This window comes from Athene cunicularia (assembly GCF_003259725.1).
Source record: "Athene cunicularia isolate RWA chromosome 3 unlocalized genomic scaffold, athCun1 chr3_part1, whole genome shotgun sequence".
NCBI lineage: Eukaryota > Metazoa > Chordata > Aves > Strigiformes > Strigidae > Athene > Athene cunicularia.
Genome location: NW_020799097.1, coordinates 72,535,714 through 72,547,905, shown reverse-complemented (window position 1 = coordinate 72,547,905; position 12,192 = coordinate 72,535,714). Strand labels below are relative to the sequence as shown.

Below are 12,192 nucleotides of genomic sequence, written 5' to 3'. Positions count from 1 at the left end.
TTTTTTAAACAGGAAATTATGGGGAAAGTGGAATGGAAGCCTTCAAAGAACTGGCTGCCCAAGAGGGTCTCTGCATTGCTCACTCTGACAAGATCTACAGCAACGCTGGGGAAAAGAGCTTTGATCGCCTGCTCCGCAAGCTGCGAGAAAGGTTACCCAAGGCTAGAGTGGTGGTTTGCTTCTGTGAGGGAATGACAGTGAGGGGGATCCTCATTGCCATGAGGCGCCTGGGAGTGCTTGGGGAGTTCCTGCTAATTGGAAGGTAAGGCTCTGAGTGTGATTTCTCTCCCTCTTGTCCTGCAGGCAGTCCTTTCATTTCAGAACTGTGCAACTCAGGCTACCTGTAATTTCCATATTTACTTTTCTAATGAATGAAAAGAAGTGGCAAGATGGTAAAGCAGATGTCAGCAAGGGAATATGAAGATGTATGTCAACTTAATTGGTGGTGTTAACTATTGCTGAAGTAAATGTAAACTACTAACTGTTTTATATGGATATATAACATTAGTGCTTTTGCTCATTTGCACACTCTAGGGAATGTTTCATATGCGGATTTTAGAACCAAAGTAGGGAGTGAAGAATTCTGGTTACAGATTGTGATCTAGAAGTGTGACACATGACAAAATTTCATCTGTTTCAATAACGAAGACTTCTGATAATTTGAAACTCCAAATTACTGAATGGTTTCGATGACTTGAACTTTTTTTCCAGTCTTATGATTACAACCTGGCATTCTCAGTCGTACACTTTGTTCTGCTCTTTGCTGCTGAAAGCTCAAGCACTGATATTACACATACTTGTTTTTTAAAATCTCAAACTTGCTGATGGCCAAGTCAGTATGTATGTGTGTTTTTATAATACCAGAGTAACAGTGCAGATGTGTATATTGGACAGGCACAGACTGTCTTTATCAAAATGAGAATGGTTGCTTTTTTCTTCCAGAGTTTATCTTTGTAGATATTCACTGAAATATGGTCATTTTGGTTCTATCACATATAGTCTAAGCACATTTCCATTTTTGTGATAGTTCTTATTTTGAGGCTTCTTTGTCTTTCACCTTGATTTTTGCAATATCTTTATATCTGCTTTTCTGTTTTGGTGAATCTTGTTCAAATGATAAGACTGACATTTTTCTATCTTTCTGTTAGATTGATAATGTCTTTTTTAATCCTTCTATTTACTTTTTGTTTCTTTCTTATCTATTATTTAAACACCATTCCTTCAAGGCCTTTGATAGTTGCTTCTATACCTATTTAGCTTCTGATGCCTTTTTATTCTGTTGTCATTCTGATCTATCAGACTTCTTTTTATCCCTCTTTCCCTGAAGTCTTTGTGTCTGTCATTGTCATGACTGGGATGCTCTCCTTTTGCCCTGTGCTATAATATTTGTCTTTTTCTGACTGTATTGTCCTTAAAGCCCACAATTATGATTTCTGTAAATCAGCTAATCTAGCCTAAGTAATCATGTGAAAACAATCAATGGCTCTCCTTTCACCATTAATTTTTGTTGCAGTCTTTACAATCTATTTGGAGGAGAGACTGTATCACTAGAAGGGTGTATGGGTAAGATATAACATTTAGATAGAAGGGTGTGTAGATAAGGTATAGCACATTTAAAAAATCATCAGCATTAAAATGAAACAAAGAGTAAGGCTGTATTGAAAATGGTATTATGTGCTAGATTTGTGTATGTGTTTTTCACCAGCATCATTCAACACACATAATTTTAAATGAGTAACGGAACATTTCAGGACTGATGTTTTATGCAGGTTTTTTCAGTGAATAGAAGAAGCTGACTATAATAAAATTAGTCTGGGTGATAGCATCCCTGGACTTTTTGCAAATGCCCAGCAGCTTTAGGCAATGCTATGCTTTCTTCATGTATTGTTTCCATTCTGTACTGGTGTCTTATAGTTCACCTCACTTTGGTGCTCCCTCTTGATGCTGTCCATGCAGAGAGCCAAAGGAAACCACTCTCATACATTAAGCACCAAAACTAGGTACTTTGGTGGTAAAAACCTTAGCTTTCTATAAGGCCATTTACTTGAACCCCTACTCCATGGATGTGTGGAACATTTCAGCTTGAAATTTTGACTACAAGCCTTTACCAAGCACTATGCTACTCTATTTAGCTTAGTTTGTCTCAAAATCTGCCCAACAGCGTTGCTCTGAGATTTTTGTCAGAAATTCTCACCTATTAAATACTAATAATGGAATTTCTTTGGAAATCACAGTATGTTTTTCAGATAGGTTTTCACATACCCTTCTTTTATGTTGGTAATTGACTATGGGAGACCCCTTTTTAGGGCTGGATGGTTTGTTCTGATTGCAAAACAGACTGGCTAGTGCTTTGCATAGCTTGGATTATGCCCTACAGCTGGTTGAAATAAAAAGTACTATAGGGCTTGCACATGTTTTATATGTGCTTGTGGAACTAAAAGAAAATACATTTTCTTTGAATTGTCCTAATTAAGTGATTTAAAAAAATGGCAAATCTAGCAAACTTATTCACAAGTAAGTTGCAGAGAATCTGCAGTGCTATGAATTTGGTCATCTATATACAAACAGGAACCAAGGCACGCATTAGCATCGTTCTGACATGCTGTTTAGTCATTTTTATTCAAGTACCCAACTAAGCAAAAAACCAAAAGCCTTTTAAGAATATTCTTTTAATTGAGGGAAGTGGGAGTGAATGTGAAATCAAGATTTTTTGCAATAATGAGCTAAACAAAGCATTTAATTTACCCACAGGTTTATTATCAGCCACAGTGTATCAACCCTGTACTCTGCTCTGACTCACTGTAAAGAGGAAGCCTTTACAAAGGAACACCTGGCTAAATAGCTCTCTTCCTGCTGTATCTTCAATATTGCTATTGATCAAAGCAGACAGGAACAGCTTAGCTTAAGTAAATTTAAAGTATCAGAAAGAGAGCTGGGAACTAAATTTGATTTCTGTTTAATCTGGGAATTATACATTGGGAATTATAGGGGGTTACACTGACCCAGGACTGGGTCATCAGATACTGGGGACTTTTCTGGGATGGGCTGACTCTTCTCAGGCATGGAGTTAGGACCTTATTTATGCTGCATCTAAACAAGTGTTCCCAAAGTCAGATTGGAGATCTACCTAGAAGTTCAGTCTCCTTTGCTACTGAAAGTAGGAGTCTGATGTATTAGTGAGAAGAAAAGGAATTCCTATTTCTGAAACTGGAGGGAAAATGGGATTATGACAGGACAGGAGAAGTTACAATCCTGCCCCAGGGATAATGGCAGATGTTCTGAAATAAATACAATATCCAAATATAGTGGAGAGTTCAGTGAGAAAATTTATTAAGTAATGAAATTAAGGATGATAAAGCTTTAAAAAGTGGCTAATAATCAAAAGAAAAGGAGAAGGCAAAAACTGATCATGACTTTGTATAAAAACAATGGTTGGAATAGTATTGGGGTAACCAAAAGCAAAAATTATGCTAAGAAAATAGACTGTACTCTTACGGGAATTCAGGTGATAGCTCTTTTAGTAGAAATTAGTTTTGATGTGAAGAGATTATGTAGAAAGTTTCTCAACATCATGTGTCTAATCACATTTATGCAGGCCATTGGGTTTTATAGTACTTGATAAGCATCTGTTAGGCTTTGTGAGAATCTTGCAAGATGGATGAGTCTCCTGTATATCCCCTGGGATGATGCATCAAGGCAAGGCATGTAACTGACTTTCGAGCATCTGTGTGGGTAATGCAAAGCAAATTAAAGATGCAAACAACATCCCCAGTTTTAAGAGTTACTCTCAGATCATTGGAGAAGAGACATGTTAAGATAAATAGTTGGAAATGAAAGTGTTCTTTTGCAATTTGACAATCTCTCAAACTTCTACACACATGGTTTGTGTAAACACATGAGGAAATTTAGGAAGGAACTGATATGTTAGGGCACTGTTTTTCAATATAACACTTGGCAATGGACTAGTTATTGCTTTACTTCTGTAGGCTTTCCAATGTTTTATGCTCTCGATTAATAGGCTCTACAGGCTGTTGTAGAAGTATGGATTTTAAGTGTTGGTAGGGTGACCTCTCCTGAAACTTTGGACACTTGGCAGTGAAGATAGAGTTGGATTCTCTGCTGTGAACCCAGCGCGTGACAGACGCCAAGTTAGTTCTTTTTCTATATCTAATAAAACCCTTTCAGCTTAGAGTGACAGCTTTCAGTATGCATAGTGTGATGAAATTTTTCCTGACTGCCCTCCCTTTACAAGCCAATATTAATAACGGTGGTTTTGGCATTTAACTTCACACTTTCTAAAATATTGACAAGACATTGTCAACATAAGTTGTTTGGTCTTGTTATCTGACATTGTTGGATCTGTGGAACCTGATTTCATTCAGGTGAAAGAGTAAACAACTTGTTGGTGAGTTGACAGAGAAATGTACCTTGACACTGTCAATACCTGGATGGCAGGGTATGTTGGAGGATTTGGGCAGGTGCATAGCACAGTTATCACCTTCCAAAGCCTCAGATTTTATGCCTGAATAGTGAACATAATCCTGTTGACTTGGTACATCACTTGACAGAAGTGCCTTGCCTACCTGAATGAGACCCATCAGTTCCTAGCACTGTGACTGTGACTACTAATCTCCATATGAGCAGAGGAAGGAGGGCCTCTACATCTGTGGACATCATGGTTAAGACAGGGACCCAAGCCCTATCTATACTAATCACCACAGTAGTCAGAAAGAAAAACTGGAAGCAGAAATTGACAAGTCCATAACATCAATTAGTAAAGGAGGAGGAAGAGTCTGATCAGGAATCTGGTTCTTCAGCAAGGAAAGAGGAGAGGGAGGTGACAGAAATCACTCTATAGGCAGAAATCACCTGGTCCTTTAGTGAACTTTGAGATATGTGGAAAGATTATGTCTGGCAGCCAGGTGAATGGATTGCTGTCTGATTGATCATATGCTGGGGTACTGAGGCTGACAGTCAGGAATTAGAAAGCAAGCAAGCCCACAACCTGGGATACCTCGCTAGGGACCAAGAAATAGACAAAGAAATTGGAAGGGAGGCAACAACCCAAAATCTCTGGAGATGGCTCCTGTTGAGTGTGAAGGCAAGGCATCTTCTCAGGGATGACCTTGTAAATTTCCAAGGGAAGTGGATCACCACAGAGAAAGGTGGTGTTTTAATTTGTCTTTCTTTCTCACTATCCAAATCTATTTAATTGACAAGAAATTTAATTAATTTGCCCCAAGTTGACACTCTTTTGCCTGTCATAGTAACTGTTAAGCAATCTCCCTGTCTTTGTTTTGACCCATGAGATTTTTCATCCTATTTTCTACCCCTGTTCTTCTGGGTGGGGGTAGTTGGCAAGTGTATGGGTGGGCATTTGGCTGCTGACCAAGGCTAACACACAATAGATGACATAGGTTGCACTGCCAACAGCACGATGACAGGTACTTCTCTTTCTTTCATTCAGTTCTGACATCACAAATATCATAAATAACACAGAATAACACAAACACCACCTCCATATCTGGCTAAAAAGACTGCCTGTCTCTTCCTTCCAGATGAGTCCCTGGTACTAGTGGCTCATGCATTACTTACAGTTTGACTAAGAATATTCTGCTGCTAGACTGGGATGTTTTTCATAAAGAAGATGACCATCAGAGGATGTTACTGTTATTTTAAGTTGGACTAGCTGAAAGAAAGTTGCTGTACTCTGTCTCCAATGCAGTGTCTTAATTTACCACAGAGGCTGCCCCACATTTATGAAAAATCAATGAGAAATATCCATATGCTCCAAAGGAGCTGAAGTGCTTTACAAGGCCAGTGTGTTTAAGTCCATCTCCAAAAAATACAATTAGCTATTTTTAAGTACATAAGATTATAAAGAAATCAGTAAGAGCCAACAGTATGTTGTCAATGGGAAAAAAAAGCTGCCTTGTGCTAGCCTAGATTATCCAGCATGGGTTTGGTCTTTGTAAATCGGGCTAAAATAGTAGATACCACACAGTGTTGCTCGTGATAGTGTTTTATGCCAGCTTTCTATGAGTGGAATTGTGGTGTTAAGAAAACTGGTAGTAATCCAGCATTGCCAAATGGATGCGATAGAACTCAAGCCACTAGGATACCATGTGCTGGTTTTCTGGGAGGTAGTCTGAGTGGTAAAACTCACAGTGATTCGAAAGCCTAAAGTAAAGATAACAGCACAAGTGGCATGCTGACAAATAGGAAGATAGTAATTTAAGCAGCAAAAGGTTTACTTTTCATGTTGTTTACAGAAGGAAGATGACTGTTTCATCTGTCTGGTACCTCCATGGCCAAAGACGCTCAGAATGACTGTTACTAATGAGTATGGTGCTGTTGATAGTCCAAGTTAGTGGAAGACTTTGTATTTAAATAGATGTTTAGATGTAATCAGAGGTTTAGCTGGCTTTGGATTCAAATTGCTTAATTAAAATTCAGGTAAATTCTGTGAAATGCTGAAATCATTCATGATCAATGTTCAAATACTTTCAAAGTCTAACTGAAGTCGGTAGTTAAGCAAAATATTGTCGATGAAGATAGCCCAGCCTCCCAACATCAGCCCATTTCCTGAACATTATTAATGTTGGTAATAGGATCCATTGCTAATTTTAAAGTTGAACCTCAGCACATGTCAGTCTCTACAAATTTGTCTTACTTATTCATTCATGATTCAACTTGTAGTTGCAGTCTAGCACGTGTTAACTATGGTGAGAATTTATAATCAGTGTGCCTGAAAACAGCATTACACGATACAAGAAGACTATGAATAAGCATGTTTTCTTTACCCTCTGACCTAAAATATCATCAGTTTGTGTTAAAGGGGGATTAAATAGGCATCTATTAGAGCAGAACTGCATTTGATTTGAGTTTAGCTATAGTTTGCGTTTAGAGCTTACCAATAGCCATTCCATGTCTGTTGCTTGTTGATAGTGATGATGAATTAGATACAAGCTTAAAGTTTACTTAACTGGGATTCTAGAGACCACTTCTGTGCTGATCTTAACAACAGGAACAATGTTCATGTATTTAGAAAAAGAGACAAGAAAATACAAGAAATATACCTACTGTTTTTGATGTTAAAATGGGATTTTAGTATTACAGTAAGCAATTTGATTTTTTTTTTTTTGTCTTTTCACTTCCTTTCCCTTCTATGTGACATGAGCTAAACTAGGTTTTGGATATAATCAAACCTGTTACATGGGCATACAGAATTAGTTTCAAAATAATGTATTAACCCTTAGATATTTCTGTGGATACACTCAGTGTTTATAATGAGGGTGACATTTTCAAAAATTGTAGGTGAGATACCAGGGCTTTTCTAAATGTTACTCAATTTTATTAAACCTCCCTTTTTCTTGTAACTGAAAATAAGATAGTTTCTTCTTTATGCAATAAAAATAGGTACAAATAGTAAATCTCAGCCATGGTCTCTTTGTGCTATTCCTAGTTCTTCACAGAATATTTTAACACATAATTTGCAGTATGATAGTTGCTAAAGTGAATCCACTTGAGAGGAAACAGATCACATCACCAATGATTATGAGACTGTGTTCCAGCAGTCCATGTAAATTCCTGCCCCAGATTGTCCAAGAGAGGTCCTGTATTGACAGACATGAAATACTAGGTCTCCAGTAGCTAGAAGACATAGAAAAAAGCCCATACCCTTCATCAGTCTTCTTTCCAGGTTGATTTTCCCATATGATCTTTAGAATTGTCTGTCCTTATGTGCCTAGGTACCCAAAGGCTTCCTGAAAGTATCAAGTTTATAGGGATTTAAGGTCGTAGGCCACACAGATGTGAAATGTTTTGTTGTGATGGTTTGACTTTGGCTAAATGCCAGGTATCCACCAAGTCGCTCTATCACTTCCCCCTCCCCTTTTCCCCTTGTTTTCTCAACAGTGCAAAGAGGGGAAAGAAGATAAACCAACCCTTGTGGGTAAAACAGAAAGCAGTTTTAATATAAGCAAAATGAAGCAAAGGTCCACGCACGGAAGGAAAAACAAACAGATTTATTGTCTACTTCCCATGGACAGGCGATGTTGGGCCTTCTCAGGGAGCAGGGCTCCGATATGCATAGCAGTTGCCTTGAAGGACCAAGGGTGACCCCACCCCCTTCCTCCTTTCTCCCAGCTTTATACTGAGCAGCCGTCATATGGTCTGGAATATCCCTTTGGTCGGTTTGGGTCAGCTGTCCTGGCTGTGTCCCCTCCCAAGATCTTGCCCACCCCGTCCCACTGGGGGTGGGAAATATCAGAAAGAGCCTTGGTGCTGTGTAAGCCCTGCTCAGCAGTAGCCACAACACCAGGGTGCTATCAACACCCTGCCAGCTCCCAGCATAAACCACAGCACCATGAGGGCTGCTATAGGGGAAAAACAATTCCAGTTCAGCCAGACCCAGTACATATGTTTAAATTGTACTAGAGTACTTGCAGACTATCTGTGGTAAGAAATAATTCACAGAAGATAATACTTAGATTAGATGTAGATTTGAGTGTCTTTTGTTCTTGAACAATGGTCATAGATCACTTTGATTTCTGTACAGCAGTTGAAAGAAAAACAATATGCAGGCTATTTTTCAGAAGAAGGCTAGATATCTTTGTATGAATTGTTAATATAAACATTACAAAAACTAAATACAACACTTTACCAAAATCTGAATACATGTGTAAGACTAATTAAAATGGAAGCAGTATTGATTACTAAAATACAAATGTATAAGTTAAAATATTTTAATGAAGTAAATACTTAAACAGATTTTTAAAGTGATATGAAAGGTTGTTAATTTAACAAGCAGGACATGTGAAAATGTGTTTGAATGCAATGTACATTTTTTAATGGTAGTCATTAATGTACCTTTTTCATAAATGTTGATTGCAATGAGAGGAGAAAAGAGACTGTGATTTTCCAGTTTCTGAATGCATAGTGCAATTGATTATCAAGGCAAAATAATGTTATCTTTCACTTGCTTAAGTCACTGGAATAGGAAAGATGACGAAAGCATATAACTGAGTATCTTGAAGTGCCGTACAAAATGTGACGCTTAAATCTCATGATGGTAAAACTTGTGGGGACAAAATCCTCTTGTTTCTGGATTTCCAGTAAAAACTTCCATGATTCTAAGGCAACTTATGCTTCTTAACAAAGGAAAGCTAAGACTTGGTTCAGTGTTTTAAAATTGTCTTGGCATGGATTCTGTGTGGAGAGTTATCTAAGCTAGTAATATCCAAAACAGAATGCAAGGAAAGAAAAACCTTTACAGAAATAATTCACCTTTAAAACACAGAATTACAGAATTGTCTAGGTTGGAAAAGACCTTGAAGATCATCTGGTCTAACCATTAACCTAACACTGACAGTTCCCAACTACACCAGATCCCTCAGCGCTATGTTGACCTGACTCTTAAACGCCTCCAGGGATGGGGACTCCACCACCTCCCTGGGCAGCCCATTCCAACACCTAACAACCCCTTCTGGAAAGAAATGCTTCCTAATATCCAGTCTAAACCTTCCCTGGTGCAATTTGAGGCCATTCCCTCTTGTCCTGTCACTTGTTACTTGGTTAAAGAGCCTCATCCCCAGCTCTCTGCAACCTCCTTTCAGGGAGCTGTAGAGGGCGATGAGGTCTCCCCTCAGCCTCCTCTTCTCCAGACTAAACACCCCCAGTTCCCTCAGCCGCTCCTCGTACGACCTGTGCTCCAGACCCTGCACCAGCTCCGTTGCCCTTCTCTGGACACGCTCGAGTCATTCAATGTCCTTTTTGGAGTGAGGGGCCCAAAACTGAACACAGGAATCGAGGGGCGGCCTCACCAGTGCCCAGTACAGGGGTCAGATCCCTTCCCTGTCCCTGCTGGCCACGCTATTGCTGACACAAGCCAGGATGCCATTGGCCTTCTTGGCCCCCTGGGCACACTGCTGGCTCCTGTTCAGCCGGCTGTCAATCACACCCCCAGGTCCCTCTCTGACTGGCAGCTCTCCAGCCACTCCTCCCCAAGCCTGTAGCGCTGCTGGGGGTTGTTGTGGCCCAAGTGCAGACCCTGAGCTCTAGCTGTGCCTTGGCTCTCCTAATGTTCCCCTTGCATAACTTCACTACATCTTTATAGTCTTCCTGAGAGACCTGGCCCCTCTTCCAAAGGCAATAGATTCTCCTTTTGTTCTTGAGATCCAGCCAAAGGTCCCTGTTTAGACAGGCCGGTCTCCTTCCCCTCCTGCTTGTTTTTTGGCACATAGGAACAGCCGCTCCTGTGCCTTTAAGACTCCTCTCTTGAAGTATGTCCACCCTTCCTGGACTCCCATTTCCTTCAGGGCAGCCTCCCAAGGGATTTTGTTAATCAGTCTTTTGAACAGGTCAAAGTTAGCCCTCTGGAAGTCTAAGGTGGCAGTTTTACTAACCCCTCTCTTTGTTTCTCCAAGGATCGAGAACTCAGTCATCTCATGATCGAAAATTTTTTGCAAAGTCTTCCAACACTGAAAAAGTGCAACAGTTCAATGTCTGCTTGTTGTCTATGAATTAAGGTGGACATTATAATCATTGAGTTATTACATAATGCTATGTGGTTTTGATGGATTGTTTATTAGGCAGTATATACGTTTTATCATGTCTCTGTAGAAAACAGTAGGGGGACAGCTGCTGCTTACCTGGAAGAATATGCTGTACTTTTATGTGAATAAATCATACTGAGTGATGTTGCTTCAAGGGTCTTTGCATAATTTACTTACAGCCAGAATTTTCTGAGCATATCTGTGTGAGCCTGGGATTCTTCATAAATGGTTAGCAAACAAAGCAGTTTTTATTTTTACTGACAACAGTTAAAATAAGACCCTACTACTGTGAACTGTGGGATTTCTGCAGTTTATTTATGGTGCTTTTCAGTGCTCAAATAGAAATGTAACTTAACACAAAAAAAACCATGAGCAAAACTCTCCCTCAAAATATAAAGTTCTGTATTTTTTTTTTCAGGTTTAATTTTAAAATTCTAAGCAGTAAATTAATCACCTATTTTTTTTCAAGAAAAACAAAAATTAAAGAGTAACCTTTCCTGGCGTACTTCATTATTTTTATTGTTATATAAGAATAATTATTTTAATGTTTCCTGCCAAGTCTTGGATAAAAATAGTTTTTCCTGCTTGAGTATAAAAATATATGTTATCACTGCTAATAGCGGTTCCAGTTCTTGGATCACCAGAAAATGTTGCCATTAGTGGTAAGTTATTGGCTGAAGGTATTCAGAAGTGCCTGAGCTGTGTTCATACAAACAACATATGTTTTGACAGGGACAATCACATCAAGGAAAAAATAATTTAGGTTGCAGTTTAAACACCTTTCTACTGAATCCTGGAAGGCAGTGACTGAAAAGCTTTAGAGCTCCTGTGAATAATCAGCTGGCTGCAATTTCAGTGCATCAATTTACTGCCTGTTTAAGCCTTTAGCTCACTGACCAGAGTCGGTAAAATCAAGAGCAGGCTACAATGTTGTGGGGAAAGCCCATATATTTCCATATACTACCTGATTTTAATTCACTTTTCCTTTTCCTTTCATAAATGCCCTCAACCTAATGGCCTTTCAGGAGAACCCCAGGTACCTTTCCAAGGCTGGAAAATGCTCTCAGCATTCAGCAGTCTGAGGAGCTGAATGTATCTGAAGGGAGTCTATCCCTGAAGCATCTGTATAAACATACACTGTGGAAGTTTTAGGTCATGCAAAGGTTGCAATCTGACAGACAAATACATAATGTTTCTAAAGCTGAAATTAAACTGGAATCAAGACAACTAGCCCATGGTGGTAGATCCTTAGTCTGTAGCTTTTCTGATGGAATTTTCAGCCAAGAAAAATCCTTTCAATTTCTGTGGCACAGTAGTGCTTCAGGACCTGACATGATGTTGAGAACTCATTTCACAAAGTCAAAACTAGCTCTTTCATGTTACTATTGCTTCTTCAGCACCACCAGTCTGTTCTGACGTTGGACTGAAGGGCTGCAGAACTGACCAGCTCTTACAGACATTTCACTTCAGTCATTACAATGTGCATCTTAGTTCAGTTATTTGTACCTGAGAGAGGGAGAATCAAAAACAAGAATTTTGTTTCAAAGCCTTGCAAATTCAGTTTTGCTGCCTGATAACTGACCTGGCACTTATTTTACCTTACTTGAAACCCTATGCATTATTCACTATGAGCTAT

The 12,192-nt window shown here is 39.2% G+C and overlaps 1 protein-coding gene across 3 annotated transcripts in view; it reads left to right on the top strand.

The window, feature by feature from the left end:
• The window catches only part of GRM1 (glutamate metabotropic receptor 1), a 176,094-nt gene that overhangs the window by 13,506 nt on the left and 150,396 nt on the right, over nt 1-12,192 (top strand). For all 3 annotated transcript variants that reach the window (XM_026845762.1, XM_026845763.1, XM_026845764.1), the window contains exon 2: nt 13-262. In XM_026845762.1, the coding sequence (XP_026701563.1) occupies nt 33-262 (230 nt within the window). In that variant the 5' untranslated portion in view covers nt 13-32. The remainder of the gene's footprint in view (nt 1-12; nt 263-12,192) is intronic.